At 37.5% G+C, this 21,250-nt stretch overlaps 1 protein-coding gene across 9 annotated transcripts in view; it reads left to right on the top strand.

Moving 5' to 3' along the window:
- Positions 1-3,115: 3,115 nt before the first annotated feature.
- The window catches only part of nfic (nuclear factor I/C), a 53,099-nt gene continuing 34,964 nt past the window's right edge, over positions 3,116-21,250 (top strand). For 6 of the 9 annotated variants that reach the window (XM_053321760.1, XM_053321758.1, XM_053321757.1 and 3 more), the window contains exons 1-4: positions 3,116-3,274; positions 15,292-15,462; positions 15,977-16,153; positions 20,484-20,667. In XM_053321760.1, coding sequence (XP_053177735.1) covers positions 3,194-3,274; positions 15,292-15,462; positions 15,977-16,153; positions 20,484-20,667 — 613 coding nt within the window. In that variant the 5' untranslated portion in view covers positions 3,116-3,193. Of the gene's footprint in view, positions 3,275-5,974; positions 6,264-15,291; positions 15,463-15,976; positions 16,154-20,483; positions 20,668-21,250 lie in introns of those variants that run through there. The other 3 variants (XM_053321764.1, XM_053321762.1, XM_053321765.1) reach the window with 1 other exon arrangement.

Genomic DNA, 21,250 nt, shown 5'->3' with positions numbered 1-21,250 from the left:
CTGAATAAAAATAATGACAAATTATGTAAAATATAAATATATCTAAAAAGTTTCTTGCTAACAGACAGATCATAGTTAGGTTAAGGAGGGAAACAATAGATCAAGAGCAATCGTTCTAATAAATGAAGAAAGTTGTTTGTGTTTCTTTTCTTGATCAGACAATTAATAGATTTTGGATGATGAATCAGAACACATATAAAATTTGGGAGATATACACTTGACTTGTTTAATATGTATCTGTCTTCTCTTCGGTATGAAACTGCAGTGATGTTGTGATGTATCAGATCAGTCAGATCAACTGTAGCAGCAAATAAATAAATAACGGGTGTGTAGGCCAATAAAAGACTTCTATGAAGGCTGCTCTCGTGTCTCTTCACTCATAGCTCTTCAGAGACTCTCCTTACTCCTCGGAGCAGAAATAAGAGACTGGGGATGGTTTTAAAAATGGCGTCCTAGAACAACGTCCAGTTCAAGCGTAGATTGAGGAGTGAATAAAAACCAATAAGAGACTTTGGATCTACCCTGTAAAGATGTACAAGGATCTCCTGGTTAGAATCCATGTTAAGGATTTTAATATAAGAGAGGATTATGTAGCTAAGCTACAATCAAACAAACTGATAAACATTTAACAATGAGTGATATTTAAACTAAATCATCTCATCCCATAGCTAAAATATTCTCTGTCTGGATGCAGCAAGACAACAGTGTTGGTTAATGTTGCATCTTCAATTTCCTGGTTAATAACCTGAGCTTCAAGTTATACGACTTATCTTATTTCTGCCAACATCTAACAGGAGCAACAAGAGTGTTGCTGAGGCATTTATCTGGACTTGGTTGATATATTAATCATTATTAAATACTTCACATTGCAAAGAGAGTGAAAAGTATTAATTTTTTTCACATCCAATTTCTCTTTTGAAATGGAAAAAATACTCTCATGGAGGGGCAACTTAACACACAATAATAACAATAATCATTTATAAAAGACAAGATGTTTTCTTCTGATCCATGACCTTTGACCTCTTAGTAGTTTTGGCCTGTATATATGAATAGTTTATCCAGAGTCCTTGCTGTGTTCCTCCAGCTGTCACATGTGAGATCATGAAGAGTTCAGTTTAGACCTGCTCTATGTGTAAAGTGCTTTGAGATGACTGTGTTGTGATTTGGCGCTATACAAATAAAGATTGATTGATTGATTGATGATAATATCATGCATCATTCCAGTCTTCGACAAATTAGCTAATAAGAAAAAAGAGAGACAGAGATTGAAATGAAAGACATGGATTAACCATGTCTGCCATATTGTTTACTTTTTTAAGAAGGTCACATATTTAATTTAATTTTTTAAAACTGCATTTTAATTGTAATCCTTAATATTTCCCTTAGCAATTAACATGAGAAATTAACAACAATGTATTCAAAAATATGTAAATAAATGCATATATTTATTATTAATTAAATAATAGGATTTCAATAGGACTGAAATAGAAACAAAACCAAAAACCAAACTCTAATGAGGTACATTAGATAAAACATTTTGTACCATATTGGTAAGTGTAGACAATGATGACAATGAAGAATGCAAACAAAATCAATATCAGCTCTATTTTTGCTGTTTGGACCACTGATAAATGCAAAGAAAATAAAAAGAGACAAAGAAAAATTGAATCCTAAAGTTCAAGTGTAAATAATAGGCTGTTCTGGTTGTTACATATTAGTTTTTATATATAAGTCATCATGGGTAATGACATTTTGTATGGTCACAATTAGTCTCAGGTTTTGTGTGCTCATCTGTGTTAGAGATTCATTTACTGGTAGAGCTTTCTTAGGCATAAGAGCCGCTTGTAGACATAAGAAATTTGCTATAGCCTGGAAAAGTTAAGAAACAAATGTGTATTGTCATTATACAGGTAGTACAACGAAATTAGAGACAATGCCTTAAAGTGCACATGAAAACATACATACACCACATTCAGTCCATTCACACATAAATAAAACCAGTGTAATAATATAAATGATAAATAAATAATACATAAATGAATATTACAGTTGCAGCAGCAGAGGGTTAGTGCATGTTTGTGTTCAGCAAGGTTATGGCTTTGGGGAAGAAGCTGTTTTTGATTGTCCTGATTGTCCTTGATTTGATTCATCTGCATCGCCTCTCTGAGGGCAGGAGGTCAAACAGTTGATAACTGGGGTGTGTAGTGTCCATGGTGATAATTCTCACCTTGTTCAGGCATCGTGTGTTGTAAATGTCACTCAGGGAATGGAGAGGGCGGCCAATGATCTTCTGAGCTGACTTTACCTCTGCAGCCTTTTCCCGTTTGCCTCAGTGCAGCTGCCATACCACACTGAGATGCAGTATGTTAGCAGGCTCTCTATGTACAGTAACATCTGTAGAAGGAGGTTGTTCCTCCTGAGCACCATCAGGAAGTGCAGTCGCTGCTAGGCCTTCTTGATAATAAGTAGAGTTGAGATAAGTCTGTAACTGAATATGGTAACGTAATAAAAATGATAAAAATCCAATATTTTAAGTATTTTCTATATAACCAAATATATAGCCAAATTCAACTGCTTGGGATACTTGAAATCACTCCCTCTTTGCAAATCTTTTTTATTTCCTTACCACTTCATAACTGGCAGAAAAATGAAAAATGTTGAGCCACAGCAGACCTCTTACCTCTGTCCTTATTATTACTTTTTAGAACTCTGGTTGTCCTTCCAACATAGCAAAACCCCCAAGGGTCATTTTTGAAGCTAAAGGTCTAATTCTACTTTGATTTTATGTTTTTACTTGTGTGGATTGACGTAAAAACACAGAAGGTTATAGGAAAAGGACAGGGTAAAATGATGAAAGAGTGAGAGGAAGACTGAGTGTAGACAAAGTAATGGATGGAGAAAAGAGAAACTGAAATAGAAATGAAAGGATGAAAAGGCACTGGGACAGAAGGAAGCAGTGATGAAGTAAAATATGCTAGAACAAAGCCGGAGAAAAGCTGAAACAAGAGCCCAGAGAGAGGCAGAAGGTGAATGTAACACTATTCTATTCTGCCGCAGCCTACCGGGGGGGTGGTGGTGGGGGGGGGGGGGGTAGTACTGCCGTGAAGCCCGAGGCTTGACGCGGGACATTACTGGTCTCTAGCACCACGGATTTACTCCAGCTGGCACACGCACCATAACAAATGAATATGGAATGATAACAACGGACAGCGCGAGATGGGCAGGCGTTGAGATCAGCTTTAACTTCCTCCGGTGGAGGCTCAGCTTCGAAATGGTAGGACAAAACCTGTTCCGGTACAATAATGTAGTAGAGTGTCCCTTCCTATTGGTGTGCTGTTTCATGTTTTCCAAAAAAGACGCAATGCGAGGAGTTGAATGAGACTAGCCACACAGCTGAAAGTGAAGCAAAAAGCGATGGCAGTTGCATCAATGTCTCAGACTGCCAGCAAACCTCTACCATATGTCTTCTATCACCGTCCCAACATTATAGCCCGATGTGTGACGTTTGCCTATGGAGTCCATCGCTAAATTTCATTCAAAAATCATGCAAATAAAATACTCTTACACACCGGCATATACAAACACATTATACAACACGATTTGAAAACAATGTGGAATAGTCAGGATCCATCCTTGAATTCGGCACACACAACACGTGAAAAATCCCCCATACTTCGGTAAAAACCTGAACTTTTAGAGTTGGTTTGCATATTTCCCTGAATTGGCGTGTTCACTGCAAGACGGAAGCCAGCAGTTTAAGTCGATGAGAAAACTTGATATTTTGTTGATGTAAGGCTCATTTTGAGTCTTATATTTGCGCCGAATTTGCCAAAACACTATGAAAAAGGAGGGTATTCAATGTCACGCACGTAACGTTAAGTGTATCTCTCATTTAAAAAGTCCACTCTAAACTGCTACAGTTTAGAATGAAGTTTGGAGCGACGTCGCCTCCATACCAAAGACAGGGACGTACTGGCGCTTCACAGCTTTTATCCTATGGGTTCATGTGCTTTTCGACCCCTGGCGGTGCGTGAGTTGGCGGACAATATGTCTTGGTGTGTTTACTAGCGCGTACAGTGGCCGGTGAAAGTTGTTGAGTTTGGGGGCATTTGTAGAAAACATGCAGCAGCAGGCCGGTCTGCCGGTCTGCCCCCTTCCGTTTGTCAAGCGGGACGGCGGAAGGCCAAGTTGAAGTTCAGCTCAAGCGTCCTTCTCCGGATCTGTCTGAGCGTTTCTCTGTGTGTGTTAGTCAGCAGAAAATGGCCGCAGTTGGAGCCAGCGGGCTAGGGTAGAATGACAGGCCGTCAGAGGGCTCCCTGTCCCGGCATACAGCTGGGCAGAGAGCCGCTGGGATGAACACAGAGCTGCAGCCGTCAAAGGCTGTCCAGTAACCGCAGCCCTGATGGAAACACTCACTGGAAGATTCCAGTGCAAGTTAGAAAGCGAAGCACTCGACAACATCTCAGATTGCACTATAGAGAAGAAGGCAGTTAAATGTTACTCCTCCATCACCATCAGCTCCATTAGATGAGACGACACATGAGAATAGATAGCAGGACTAGGCTGTCTCATTGATTGCTGTGGCTAAATCCACCTGAACACACTTTATAATGCCCACAAAATACATTAGACAGCTCTTAATGTCTGGTTGTGACAGTATTTATATAAATATGTTTCAATGATTCAAAACATGTTGAAATGGTTGAAAGTTCAAAGAAATGTTAAATAAGTTCAATGAATTATCAAATATATTTCAACACACTTTTAATTAAGATAAAATAGATTTGCATTTCAAACAACTAACTAATCAATTCAATCATCTAATCCAAGTCAACTTGACTGAAACAAAAAGTTAACACAGTTTAGAATTTTTCAATAAAATACATTTGTAAGTTTGAACAAGTAACCAAATAAGTTAAATCAATTATCAAATCTAAATCAACCAAACTAATGCAGAGGTTTACACAACAAAGGATATTTAATCAAGGAAACAAAAACTAATGTTAGAACAACAAATGATGTTCTCTCATTTAAATAAAAATTTGAAAGCAGCCCTTTTACTCTAATTTTAAGTTGAAACAATTAATTATATTTTACAGTGTAGGCTATTTAATAGGATGCCCACAAGTACAGTAAACACCCACACTGCCTGCCAAATCACTTCAACCATCACCAGGTGGCTGTTCACATGTAGATCAAATACTCCCATCATATCCAGTAACTTGATGTATGTTATAATAAAATAGTGTTCATTCCACATTACAAGTTCATCCAGGTGAATTAAATACCTAACTTTACCACAGTTACTTCCCTTCTTCATATCTCACTGATTTTTCTATTAATTGATACATCTTATCTATGGTCTATTCACTTTGCATCAGATTGTAAACTGCATTGCATTGTACTAATTAATATGTGCAATGACAATTAAGCTGTATATAATCTAATGTAAAAACAAACCTCTACTGTATGAATAACACGAAATTATGGCTCATAGAAATAATGCACTGCTTTGTTGGATGTATTCAGAAGAACTAGTTAAATCCTGCAGTGTGAAGAGTGTGTTTACCAATGAGTGGCATCAGTCTCACAACACAGCATTAGGACTGTTAACACTTGTTTTGTGCGTTAAGTACGTGCGCAATGTGAACTGAATTAGGGCCACTGTATGTACAGACTACTGTAGTGAATGTAAAGCTGATCTTGATGAACTGGAGTGTGTAGCAAGTTGATGCCAGAGGCGGAGAGCAGCTGCTGCGACTTTAAGCTCGTTGTTTGGGATGGGCTGAATTCATAACGTCATTTCAGCTTTCCTTCTTTTATTTTTCGTCCTCTCATCTCCTTCCTTCTCTCAGTGACACAACCCGCCGTGCTCCGTTCCACCTCCGGCCATATTCTGTTAGAAGTGATTATACTGAACTTTCTCTGGCTTTTTCTCCCTGCGGGGCATTTTTACTGGGCCTAAACTTTTCTGGCGTGTCATCATTTCTGGAGTTAACGCGGCAGAGTCATCCGAGGCGACTGGAACTCTTCTCATATGTGGATTCTTTACAAACCCCAGTGAAACAGTCCAGGAAATCGTTTTCCTGAACGCAGAGACTGAATCAGCGGGGGGAGAGCATGGAGAAATCGGCAAAGGCCGTGACGACGCTGTGGAAATTAAAATGTTCAGGCCAGGGATGTTTATGCTAACACACAGCCTGGTCTGACTGAGCCTCTTACTTCTCGCCACAATGATGTTTTCTCCTCTCTCTCTGTCTCAGGTAAAATTGTACTGTGCTCATACACAGTTGCACAGCTGAAGTGTTACAGTCGCACTGCACGGAAGTTACCTAATTATCAATGTGATTGATGTGATAATGCATAAAAGTGTGTGTAGGCCATATTAGAATACAACTTACACGTCTTCATATCGACAGTTTGAACAGTTTCCAGCTACAGTTGTTGTCATTTTGCAGTGTTGAGGGCTGGATCACACTGACAGATAAACAAGGATGTAATTATTAGCTGGAACATGTTGAAAAGAGTGTTTGAAAGTAGCATATTTAATCAGATGTATCTTCTCTACAGTATGTGTCTGCTTACTGTATCTGTATGAGTGTATGCCTGCATGTGTTTGCTCCATGCTTAAGAAATGTAAAATATGTGGAAGCTAATAGACAACACAGTCAAGTGCAATAGCTGCAGAGTTTTTCTACTGAGCAAGTGGCCTCCTTTATAATGTGATATGTCAGACTGCTTTGAAACAGCTTCTTTTAATACTCTGGACCCACATTAGTATGATCTCTTAAGTCCTGATCTGTAGTTTAAAGAAAGTGAGGTAACTGTTTTCTAGAGACATAATAGTGCTGTGATGAACACTGTGATGAACACTGTGATGAACCAATATTTTGTAATATGAAGCTCTTCATATGAATTTATTTCAACATTTTAAAAATCTAACCACTGTGTATAATATCAAGGTTTAGGATAAGAACAGTAGAATTTAAACCATAAAGATTTAAACTCTCCTAAAATTCAACATTCAAATTGCTTCTGATTTGTACTTTTGAAGTAGTCTGCTAATATTTTCTTCTACTTTCACTGATATTTCTTTGACTGCAAGGTTGAGCTATCCTCAGTTCCACTATAGCTTCTGTTACACAGTGCAATTCTTTCATCTGCCTTTCTGAAAGAATGAAGTATGTTTCTGGGGTTTCTTTGCCCATTCTGAGACAGCTCAGCATCATAGACTGTATATAAGAAAGGTCAACATCATAGACTGTATATAAGAAAGGTCAACATCATAGACTATATATAAGAAAGGTCAACATCATAGACTATATATAAGAAAGGTCAGTGTAACATGGTGTCAGTAATATCTATCGATCTAAAATTCATCAACACTATCTCCTGATATCTTCTTATTATCTCTGCCATCTAAAATGTCATGACTGACACGTTTAACCCCTCTGTGACCCCTGGACCTGCCCACTGAGTTATTTCTATAATAATTACCATCCTTTTCTGAACATATGTTTAACAGCGTGTCATACTGTTGAGAAAGGCTGGCGTTGTTAATCGTGTTACTACATATGTCAGTGGTATTTTTAAGTTTCCTTACTTCTAGAACAGAAAGTTCCACTTTCACATTGGAAAAGCAAAGTGGGCACCTATCCCAAGGGTGCCATGTTTAAAGTCAGGCTCTACTGTATGTACATTGGTTTTGGTAATAAGACTGAACACAGATCACACAGAGCACTATTAAAGATTACATAAAGTGGGTCCTGTTTTTTAGCTAATCCTGTGGCCCTGTGTCTAAATCAAGTTTTAATACCTTTTATAATGTGCTCACAGTATTCATATTCCTATAAAAATTAATATTCAATAAAATAACTAGAAACATAGTAACAATGCTGCCATGTGTGATCTGCTGTGTACATAAAACACAGAAGGTAAAAGGTTGGAGAGAGGATGATCTTTTCACTGATATGCAAGAAGTCATGTTCATTTAGGCCAAATCTAAATTCACACAACTAGAATAGAATAAGAGGTGGAAGAAACAGTAGAGATAATATTTAAATGTTAAACCTGAAGCAGTGCTGGAAATATACTTTCTACCTATTTTCAGATGATTGGCATTTACAGCATATTCTGATCCATAGTGGCATTTTGCTCCTGTTTAGTCTTTTGACAAAATATGATGAATAATTGATAATCTTGAAACATTTTCTGCTTTTCTGCTGCCAAAGGAGAGAGAGAGAAACAAGTCTAGGTCAAAACCAAGTATATAAATGTGCACCACTGTAGCCAGTTTATTACAGGGAGTTGTCAGTTGTTGTGTCTGTAATGTGAATTCCTGGATATTAAAATGAACCATGAATTGAAAAATCTATATACCCAGTTTAAATCCCATGTCAGGGACATGGGATGTTAGTTGTTCATTTATCTCTTATTATATGACAAATATATGTCATTAATCAGTATTGGAGTATTTTTACATCAAAGTTCTCTTTTCTCTTTCTGTAAAATGGTTTCAAATGTTTGAGAGATCATCCTGCACTCAGGGGCGTTTGCAAAAGTTCATCCAATCAAATGTGACTTTGGGCGAGTAGCAAGTCACACTAGGCATATAAACCTGCACTTTACCATTTGTGGGTTTTATAGCTAACAGCAATATGAAGAGAAATAAGAGATGTGTGTTTGGATATCATGGGACAAAAACAGTTTTAATTTCTAAAACAATGTGGCTGCTTCATTTATCTTTCCCTTATCCTCCTGATCTAACACATTGTGTTAGATCAGACTCTGTAGCTCTGTTTCACTCCTCTGTAGCTGTTTCACTCCTCTGTAGCTCTGTTTCACTCCTCTGTAGCTGTTTCACTCCACTGTAGCTGTTTCACTCCACTGTAGCTGTTTCACTCCTCTGTAGCTGTTTCACTCCACTGTAGCTCTGTTTCACTCCACTGTAGCTGTTTCACTCCACTGTAGCTGTTTCACTCCTCTGTAGCTCTGTTTCACTCCTCTGTAGCTCTGTTTCACTCCTCTGTAGCTCTGTTTCACTCCTCTGTAGCTGTTTCACTCCTCTGTAGCTCTGTTTCACTCCTCTGTAGCTGTTTCACTCCACTGTAGCTGTTTCACTCCACTGTAGCTGTTTCACTCCTCTGTAGCTGTTTCACTCCACTGTAGCTCTGTTTCACTCCTCTGTAGCTGTTTCACTCCACTGTAGCTCTGTTTCACTCCTCTGTAGCTCTGTTTCACTCCACTGTAGCTGTTTCACTCCACTGTAGCTGTTTCACTCCTCTGTAGCTGTTTCACTCCTCTGTAGCTCTGTTTCACTCCTCTGTAGCTGTTTCACTCCACTGTAGCTGTTTCACTCCACTGTAGCTGTTTCACTCCTCTGTAGCTCTGTTTCACTCCTCTGTAGCTCTGTTTCACTCCTCTGTAGCTCTGTTTCACTCCTCTGTAGCTGTTTCACTCCACTGTAGCTGTTTCACTCCTCTGTAGGAGGACCAGTCCTCTGTAGCTCTGTTTCAGTCCACTGTAGGAGGACCAGTCCTCTGTAGCTCTGTTTCACTCCTCTGTAGCTCTGTTTCAGTCCTCTGTAGGACGATCAGTCCCCTGTAGCTCTGTTTCAGTCCACTGTAGGAGGACCAGTCCTCTGTAGCTCTGTTTCAGTCCACTGTAGGAGGACCAGTCTTCTGTAGGAGGATCAGTCCTCTGTAGCTCTGTGTCAGTCCTCTGTAGGAGGATCAGTCCTCTCTAGGAGGATCAGTCCTCTCTAGGAGGATCAGTCCTCTGTAGGAGGGTCAGTCCTCTGTAGGAGGATCAGTCCTCTGTTTCTCTCTGCAGCTTCTTATTTAGTTAAAGTCTAAGTGACATTTCTAAATCACATGAGGTCCTCAGGTAATTCTAGTCTGATAGGACAGGCTGTAATGAACACCTGATGATGCAACAGAAAACTACTCACGACAATTGATTTGTAAAGAGCAACGGCCAATGGGGATACTTCCACGCTCAGCCAGCCAACCAATCTCTTTAGGTCTCCCACAATGATGAAAATTAAATATGAGGGATGTGTTTTTTCAAACTTTCAAATATGTTTTGATGCAGGTGCAAATAGATGAAAATAATCAAATGTCAATATGCTGGCTGATTCAGTCAGTCCTTACAGTATGTCTACAGGATGCAGCTCCATCATGCTTCTGTTGCTGTTCAAACGTCCTCTGGAAATATTTCAGAAGTGAAGCAATCTGTTCTTCAGCAGACACATTTCCAATACTATTTGTTTGTGAGTTGTTTGACAGTCATGTTTTATGCTTCACAACAGATTGAACAATCAAAGCTTGTTTATGACTTTTGTTAACAGAGACTTGTACTGTAATTAGCTCTGATCATTTAGCATCTGTATTTCCTGTATAGTGTATATTAGCAGAACATTCCTTCTCCTGCATCACATACTTCAGAAGAGAAGTGACAGAAACAAACAGGAAGAAGTCGTTTTGCTGTGTGTATGTAAAGCTATTTAATCACTAATGAAAGCTTTCAGAGATGCAGGCTATATACCCTATGTGTTAGGATAGTGGAACACATGGGCTCAGAATGTGTAGGGTTGCTGCAGATAATCTCTGCCAGCTGTGATGGAGCTGGAACTAATGCATGGTAATATTGGCCCATGATGCACTAAACACACTCACAATGTGTACACTTAGCTTTGCAGTAGTGTTCTCTCTCTGTGCACACCAGAACAAGCCACCTATCAGCAACATAAGGAATCACCTTAATGTTTCACCAAAAAGGTATTGAAGAGAATGCAGAGAGTAACAGTTATCTTTTGAGTTAATGAAGTACCACATAAGGAGACAACAAGGTGCTCAGCTAGATTTCCTCTCCACTCTGGAAAATAGAAACAGAAATCAACAGCTGTAAGATCAGGAAATAATATTTTACAATGAATTCTTAGAATATGACCTACATGCTGGAAATGTTTTGGGGCTTTCTGTACCTCCATGAGTAGTTTGCTCATGGAGGTGGTTGCGTTGCCTTCAGGTGACTTTAGTACAGAACTTAAAGTCATGATACAGGAGGTTGTGTAGTATGTGAAGGGAGATGAAGGCAGATGGTACCATGGTGTCCACAGACAGATGATGATGCCTGTTTGTTTCTGGTGATGATTCAGTCTCTGGTCCAGGCTCCTTGCTGTTCCCCACAGCTGTACACATTATATTATTGAATGATCATTTGTTGTTGTGTTGTTGTGGTGCTGAATGGAGAGCTCCTGTAAATGACAGTTTATACACACATTTTCATTAGTTGCAGAACTCTGTCATTCTCACTGACAAGGTTTTCATTGTTTTTGTACAGTTACACTATTACTGATATGTACTGCACACAAAGTGCCAAAGTCTATGTCTCTGTCTGTGTCTCTGTCTGTCTCTCTGTCTGTGGCTCAGTGTCTCTGACCCCAGACTAGCCCAGTAACTCTCTATGGTTACATGCTATACATGGCCATATAGTGCTTGTTCTAGTTTGTGTCGTATCTGGGACTCATAATGTGGTGGTGGTGTCTGCACATTTTTCTTACTATTCACAGCTCAGTGGCTGTTTCTGTGTCAGAGTTTGGTTAAGTCATAGTTATTGTGTCAGTCATCTGAGTCACAGCAGGTCTGTCCTCCTATCTGTCTGCTCCCACGTTGATGTCTTAAAATGATTCAGTTTAGTTGTGTAGTCAAGTAGACATTTTCACAGTTATCTCAGCTTGGATTCATCTGTTTATTGCATACATTCATCTGCTAAGGTCTTATGTTCTAAATATTCTTTTTTTTTTCAATTTTCTCAAAATCCTATTTTCATCCACTCTATTGGGACAGTCTCTTTAAAACTGGGTCAGAATTGATGTAAAGGAAATTATATGTCAGTCTTTACAACAAACAATTCTCTTCTCTTCTCTTCTCTACTCTACTCTTCTCTTCTCTTCTCACAGGCGTCCAACAGAATATGTGATTTTTATTTTATTTTTTAGAATACATTTGACGGTTGTAAGCATTTTAAATTTAAATAGACAAAAATACTGAACTTTTCGTCACTTTCATTGCTACAAGTTGTGAGAAGGTGTGTGAGTGGAGCAGATCGGTTGTTTACCATTTAGAAGATCGGTTAGATTCCCGGCTCCTCCAGTCCACATGTTGATGTGTCCTTGGGCAAGATACTTTACCCCAAATTACTCCTTTACAAAAGAATATAAATGTGTGAGTGAATGTGATGAGCAGGTTAACACCCTGTGTGCTAGCTCCTGTCATCAGTGTATGAATGAGATGTAGTGTAAAAGCTCTATCTAAGTACAGTCCATTTACCATTTACCATGAAAAGCATGTCTCATGAATCTCCGGAGGCCTGTACTACGAAGCTGGATTCACCTATCCAGGATATCTCTCCGTTACCTGGGTTGACTTAACCAGATATTCGCAGTCTAGGATAAGCGGTACTACGAAGCTGGTTATCAACTCGGTAATTGAACCCAGGGTTTTCCAATCTGGATCTCTGCACACTCACATAAAGGGGAGGTGTTTGCAGCGTCTGACCAATCGCAAACATGGAGAAACCCTGCAGAGCAGCCTACTTTACCATGGAGGAGCAGACAATTATTATTCATAAATATGAAGAATTCAATCACATCATCCAGTCCAAAAGTAACACTGATGCTGCAGCAAAAACCAGGAAGGAATGCTGGCAGAAAATAGCCGACTCTGTTAATGTGTAAATTCATGAGATCATACAATATTAATTTATCGGACAATATAAACGGACAGCACTCTGATCACACAACGTCACTTTATTACAGCACAGACGTTTGGGGCAGAGCGCTTCCTCAGTGCCCTTCCTCTCATAAGAGACATTAAGTTAGTTTAATATTCAACATTCAAAATACAAACCTATTATGCGCTTCAACCATTTGAGTGAATGATTTCAAACCAACTGTATAACATACAGAATAATATCCCTCATGTGCCTCAAGGCTTATTTTACAAATATATATTTTCGTCAATTTTTTACAATTACAATAAATAAATACAGTTATTATGCTCCCTGACACTTTGATCTCAGGATGTCAAACCTACAGAATAATATCCCCCACGTGCCTCAATGATTATTTTTTAAATATATATTTTGGCCAATTTAAAAAATTGCATCTATCCCTAAAAACTCTTTCTCTCCTAAGCGCACGATCCGCGCACCAATGTTGACAGGATCTTTTAAGAATGGGCAGGTCATTTTCTAAGAGAGCTGATTGGTCAGGAGGTGGTGCTTTTATACTCATTGATCTCTTATCCAGAACATAACCTGCTCCGGAGCAGGTTAGCCGTTCAGCATAAGTTACCATGGTGATTTACCCCGGTAAGAAGTGAACCAGCTTCGTAGTACGGAAAACCCAGGGTTAACCCTGAAGTTACCTCGATGAGAGAAAATCCAGCTTCGTAGTACAGGCCTCCGGTGGCCAAATCCTACTTCCCAACAATGTAGCGAGTCATGTGGTATGTTGTGTGAGTGCTTATTGAGCTCATATTGAATTGAAGGTTGCCTATTATGACACTGTGAAAATGTTTTTTTTCTTCTTTTTCTCTACTGAAAGTGTTTGTGCTGCAAAAATCTTAAGATCTAGAAACTATTTGGCAGACAGGTTGCAAATTCCACCCACTACTCAGGCATATACTGTATAAAGAAACTCATTGACTTCAAGGTGATGCTGTAATAATCAAGTTCACTTTTTTCATAATAATGGCTTAGAGTCAACATTATTTCATCATTTTAATCTCTGCAGTCATCTGCATCTGATGTTCTGCTCTAAAAATTTGAAATGTTTTTTTTGCAACTTGCTTGAACCCTGATGACTGCTGTTTGTGGCTATATATTTACATAACACCTGACCATAGAGAGGGGTAGAGGCCACAGCTCACAAATGTATAGTGTCACTCAAAAAGGAGGTGATAGTGTGTTTGGGGACTACTGTATTTTCAGTGGCGGATTAATTTATTGCTCTAGTGAATGCTGCAGGACTGGCAGCAGGATGGTGTGTGTGTGTGTCAAAATAAACTACACTGTGTGTTCATGTCACCTAGTGCAACAGTGTTTGGCAATAATACAGCTCTAAGGCTGAGAGGAATGTGATATATCAGACTTTGGATACAAATATAATAATATTTGTTAGTGTGCATGTGCAAATGTCAAATAAGTATAAACATGAAAGTAAAACACAGAAGGGATCTGAGGTGCAGATAGCTTAGGTTAGCTTTTAAGTGTCTCTGGTCTCTTACAGATAGGTGTTGTCTCTGTAGTCTCTGTTCAGTGCAGATGAACTGGTGTGCTCACCATGTGCAGGCAGACTATATTCCTGGAGAGACGTTTGTGTGTGTGTGTGTGTGTGTGTGTGTGTGTGTGTGTATGTTTGAATGGTGAGTGGTGTGCAGTGAGCAAGGAGTCATGTAACGAGTGACACTCGATCCCACAATATGCTGCATCATCGGTCACCTCTGATTGTAATTGAATTGTAATTGAAGGAGCTGCCTGACATCCTCCTATGCAACAAAATCAGTGGAGAGTTTTCGCTTAAATGTCCATCTTCTGTAGCCTCTCAGGGTAGTGTTGATTCAACATCACATCTGCAGACACAGCGTCCTCTGCATCTCCGTCCCCACCTGGCACGGATGACGATCCAGTGTCAGGTAAGCTGGCAATCAATTTCACGGCTTGCCACACTGCCAGTCTCAATACACTCAGATATCACATGAGTAGCAGGATATCCTCCCCAGCTGGACTCACAGAGCTCAGAAAAGAGCAAGAGTACCTGTCTGCAGTTGCTTTTTCTACCCAAATTGACTGCTTGCCTGTATCTGATCTGTATGGCCTTGGCTTTTCTGTGAACACACATTTTTTGATTGTTGTGCATCACTTTTATGTTGCAGCTGTTAAAGGTGGGGCTGATTTTAAGTATTTTATGTGTTGCTGGTGTTAATATGTAGCTCAACCTGCAATAATGCATCATAATTGATCAGTTAATGTATGTTTTGTATTATAATCACTTATAATCACCCTTAAAAGATACAAGAAGAAAGCAAAGTTAAACCAGATGTTGCCTTACACACCTGTAAAGGAATGATTAAACATATGTCCAGTAGTAGTATCGGCTGTCCAAAAATACATTCTTGTGTAAACTCTGGTAGTAACTGAGGAAGTTGAGGTTTAAGTTTGTTTGCCTACAGATTACTGTGTGTGAACGTGTGTATATTTACATGTGTCTGTCTGTGTGTTATGTAGGATGAGTTCCATCCATTCATTGAGGCTCTGCTGCCCCAGGTCCGTGCCTTTGCCTACACATGGTTCAACCTCCAGGCCAGGAAAAGGAAGTACTTCAAAAAACATGAGAAAAGGATGACTAAAGAAGAAGAGAGAGCTGTCAAAGATGAACTGCTTGGGGAGAAGGCAGAGGTGGGTGGATAGCACACAGAATGTGTTTACAAATGAAATTCTAAAAATGACATTTTCTCTGTCATTGAAAAAACACAATTGGTTAATATGCAAATATTTTGTTTGTTTAATAAATGTAACTGTTAGATTTAAGAAGAGTCCTACTTCATTTTCTCTATCCTCAGTGTATGTGTAAGGGAGGCTTCAGGTAACATTTGTGTAAGCTGCAAATTGGATCACGAACTAGCTATAATGTCCCAGGTCATGATTGTGTGTGAGGTTGAGCAGATGAATATGAAAACAAACTCTGAATTACCTCACAGTCAAGTACTAATAAGCAAAATACATTTTTAATTTACTGTAATTAAACATGAACACATTTTATTAGTGGTCGTACCATATAATATACTTTATTCATATACTTTACACATTCATAAAGTGAACTGGTCTTAAAGTTGTTTTACTATAATAGTATAATACTTTAGTCCCTAAATAAATTGACATACTTCTCTTTACAATAATATTGTGTTCCTAGGTGAAACAGAAGTGGGCTAGCCGTCTTTTAGCAAAGTTAAGAAAAGACATTAGACCTGAATGCAGAGAAGACTTTGTCCTGTCAGTCACTGGGAAGAAAGCTGCGTGTTGTGTCCTGTCCAACCCTGACCAGAAAGGCAAAATGAGACGCATAGACTGTCTACGACAAGCTGACAAGGTAAACTCACTTCTGCTTCATTGTGTCATACATGTTCTGTATCTGCATCAGAAGAACATGTAAATGTTGATGAAATGAGAACCTACAACCAAGAGCAGATGTTATTACTCAACTATACATTGTTTATATGTTTTATATATTGTTTATATATATATATATAAATGTGTGTATATATATATATGTATATATATATATATATATATATATATATGTATATATATGTATATGTATGTGTATGTATATATATATGTATATATATGTATATGTATGTGTATGTATATATATATATATATATATATATATATATATGTATATGTGTGTATATATATGTATATATTATGGAGAGTGGCTGTGGGAATTTTTGTCCATTCATTCAGAAGAGTATTGCTGAGATCAGACATCGATGTTAGATGAGAAGGCCTGGCTCATAATCTCAACCTCATCTTGGTGATGAACTCGACGTGGTCTTCCACTTTGTGGCTGAGTGTCTGTTGTTCTTAAACATTTCCACTTGTTAATAATATCATTTACAGTTGACAGTGAAATATCTAGCAGGGAACAAATTTCACAAACTGACATACCAACATACCACCATAGATTTATGGCATGACTTTGCATTTATGTCTCAGTTAGCAAGGAAGAAAACAGTAGGGAAAGATTCAATATATAAAATCAAGTCAGCTTGATGATGACTAGATAATAAATATTTACTTTATTTGACACCTATCTCTATAACGCATCATAAATATATTTATAATGTGTTATAATGATGTTATAGCGATGTATAACTATAGTTATAAACACTCATAAATGATCATATTGCTTTACAACAATAATCATAACACACTATAAAGCATTTTATCATGACTTATAAGATCAGGTAATATAATGTGTTATAAGGTCAGGTATTATGATGCGTTATAACTGTTATGACCAGCTTCTAAAGTGTTATATCACATTATAATGCATTATAAAGAGTTTTAATATATGACAACTATATAATTATAATAATACCCTTTGATCCTTGCAACAAAAACTGGTTAGCAAGGGACCAGCAATCATTAAGTATTATAATTCTACACTATAATTCTATAATTCTTAAGCCTTATGATCATTTATGAGTGTTTATAATGATAGTTATACATGTTTATAAGCCAATTATAATACATCATAAATATATGTATAATGCATTATCTATGTGATCATTGTCAGTGAGTTGTTAACAGTTATAACGCATTATAATACCTGACCTTATAAGTCATAATAAAATGTTTTATAGTGTGTTATGATTATTGTTGTAAAGCATTATTATCATTTATGAGTGTTTATAACTATAGTTATACATCGCTATAACGTCATTATAACGCATTATAAGTATATTTATGATGCGTTATAGAGATAGGTGTCAAATAAAGTGTTACCAAATATTTCTGATAAATGATTGAATCAAAATTGACTTATTCCATTATCAAGTTAAATGAAAAGTTTGTTCATGACAAAGCAATGAAGGCCTGCTGCACTTATGTTTTAAAAAATGTTTGAGTTTATAAAAATTCTGTGAAACTGTAATAAAACCACTGGTTTAATTCTATTTTGTATTAAAGTCATTGTTTTTCTATTTCTTTCAATACATTTTTAATGATATGAGGTCTTTGTCATTTGGTGCAACCATTCATCATGTGGTGCGACCACTAATACCAATAACTGTATTAAATTCAGAGTAAAATATCACTTTCATGTGGCAGTAATATTAATCACTGATACAGTATGTTTAACTGAATTGTATCTTTAAATGTTTTAAATCATTTTTAAGCAATTTACAGAAAAAATAAGTCTTACATACATTTAAGAAGGCAACTGTGACATTATAGAACATAAATATGAGATTAGTATTTACAAAAACTCAAAAGACATGCAAATAGTTTGTTTCTAGACACTTTATATTACTCAAAACTTGTAAAAAAATATTTAAGCATGTTAAGGAAATTCATTTATTTTAAGATAGATCATGGTCACACCACATGACTTTTTTAAGGTCAGTTCTAATTCATTGAGATGAAAAAACACATAAAACACCTAATTTACTATTTAAATATGAATTTATGTGTACTTTACATTCTTAATGTTTGAACTACTGCAATATATATTCCCATTTTTAACATTTTAAAATTGACCTGTTGAAAATCCTTATACGTCATTGACCCATATATAAATAATGCACATCCTAAAATAAAGTGGATCATATTTTGATCGTGTCACTTGACAATCACTACAGTCTTGCAGCATTTGAGACAAACTGGTTGTGAACTGCTCCTGGAAGTATTTGCTCCATTTTACGAGCTTAACTACAGTCATTGTGTATTGAGCTTCAGTACATGAACCTACGTTCAACCATGTATCTGAACACCTCTTATGCAGTCACTTACTGCTGATCTGCTAAGTGTCCTGCTAATGCTACACCTTCTGTCTCAGACTCGGACTCCATTCCTGATTAAAAGATCTGTTTTCTATTCAGAACACTTTTCTCTCAGTCTTGTTACGCTTCATTTCTGGTCTCTCCCTGATATGCTGGAGTCAGTCAGCAGAGCCCTGAGGCTCCAACCTGCCCCTGCAAATAGCAGAGCAGCACACTGATCTCTGCTGTATATAAACTTTATTCATATTAAACACTTTGTTTGTCAGAATTGCACCAAATTTAATATGACACTCCACTTTCTCCCCAACACTGCACATGCAAAGTGTGGAGTCTATCGGATGAATTGTTCAAGAGATACATGAAGGACAAACATAAAGACAGAGAGTCCTTGCTCTCATTCTCTGGTGATTTGATGATTACATCATTATAGTTTTATTAACAAGATGTTTTTTGTGCATGGATCATAATGGTGAACAATCTCTCTCTCTGTAGAAACACAATCTCTGTAGATTTTATTGTTTTAGTGATTGAACATCTCTCCATGGATCATGTCTCACTGTCCTACAGCAACTGATAGCTTCACATTATTCTGCAAACTGACTGAAATCACAAGTAGAATGCAACACATGCTGAGCTGAAAGGACACATGTTGGCTGTTTATCATCCATTATTCCACAGTTAGCAGAATCTGTGTAAAAATTAGTTTTATTTTAGTAGTGGTCAATAGGACACACCATATTGTCATGTTAATGCTGTTAGTATGGCAGTTACTAGTTTATGTGAATGAGAGCAGATGTTTCTGTGATGATGTTGAAGACGCTAAGATACATGTGTAATGCCTGGGGCATATGCATGCATGAGGCAAAGGGAGGGAACAGCATATATACTAGTGCTGGCATGTCAGGTATTACCCAAGAGGTTACCTAAACATAATATGATTCCCTGCTAAGTGTTTCTGTCCAATGTGTTAGCATTTCCCAGTAATCTTAGAAACCCTGGTGTCAGACATTTCCACTGAGTGTAGACTGTACTGTGTACCAACTATGGAAGACAGATATCAAAAGCATACTTCCAGTGAATTTTGTCATAAACATATTAAAGATTAAACTGGGGTACACCGTCTTAAATCCTTAATGCAATGAACAGTGTAGAGCTGCAATGATTACTGATTAATCGTTAAGTTGCCAACTATTAAATTGTCAACTAATTTATTAATTGAGAAATTAGTTATTACTTACTGCAGCCATTTTTTACAAACTGAAAGCAGCCCCGCTTGCCTTCTCCATAGTTTCCAGACAGTTCTCAAATAAAAAGATATGAAGGCATTTTCAGAGAGAACACTATGGAGGAAAAACTACAAGAGATGGATAACACAATGCCAAGTCCTGTTGAGCCACAAAGGACAGATGAATGTGTAACTGTTTGGGCTAGCTATAGGAAAATGTAGAAAAAGTTCTAGGCAAAGGTAATCTGAACTTGACAGTGTGACAGTAGAAGCATACAGAGCATTTGATAAGATATGTAAAGTGTTAGACTACATTCATCATGTAAGCAGTTGGCATCATATATGTTTACAATTTGGGGCAACTTGGCTGATGATATAATGACTGATCAAATGTTCCCTAATGGCAAAGTATAAAAAAATCTATGTTAAAGATGAATCCATATATCTTTATCCTTATAATCAATATATAAAATAAATACAGTAGACATTATATTTTCCTCTTCATTTTAGCATTACTGCTACTCAGCTAATGGAACACTTAATTCCCTTTTTAAGCATCATTTTGCCAAATTGAAGCAGTGTATTGTACACACAGAGGGACACACATGCTATATTGTCAGACTAACTTTGATTAGAGTGAAGTTCATGTTGTTTTTAGGTAGTAATGATTGTGTTTGGTCTTTTCCCAGGTGTGGAGGTTAGACCTAGTGATGGTCATCCTGTTTAAAGGAATCCCATTGGAAAGCACAGATGGAGAGCGGTTGGTGAAGGGTGGCCAGTGCTCCAATCCAGTCCTCTGTGTCCAGCCTCGACACATCTCTGTCTCCATCAAAGAGCTCGACCTCTACCTTGCTTACTATGTACAGGAGAGAGGTATGTACTAACACCTACATTCAACCATCAGTTTGCTCTTTTTCTATATTTTTCTGGGGGACCAATGCCCCCGCCACCCTACAGGGTCAGACTGAGGTCCAACTACCATCATCTCTCAAAATGTTGTGGGAAACACTGGACCATTGGATTTATGATATCACATTAGAAATGTCGTTGTTCTATTTGTGTGATATAGGATTCTTGCAATTTACTTTTATTTTATTGGCAATATGTTATAAATGATAATAATTAAAATAACTTTATCATAATATATATGAGATAGAGTGAATGTTACCGTGACTGTGAGCCTTACCCTTTTACATCCTTTATTTTACCTGGAAAGAGCATTGAGGAGGAGTCCTCATTTACAGCAACACAACAAAACACAAAACAATATCAGGTAAAGAACACAAAGAAAAAAAGAAAATATTAGGAAAAATAAAGCAATGAATGAATACAGTTAAACAGTCAAGATACAGTGTAGTTTACAACAGTTACAATCAAATAAAACAAGGTGTGAGATAAGGCTTTTGAACAGCTGCAGATTATTCCATGTGTAAGGTGCATTATAAGAGAAAGACAT

Source organism: Scomber japonicus, chromosome 7, assembly GCF_027409825.1.
Source record: "Scomber japonicus isolate fScoJap1 chromosome 7, fScoJap1.pri, whole genome shotgun sequence".
Lineage (NCBI taxonomy): Eukaryota > Metazoa > Chordata > Actinopteri > Scombriformes > Scombridae > Scomber > Scomber japonicus.
This window is presented reverse-complemented; position numbering and strand designations above follow the sequence as displayed.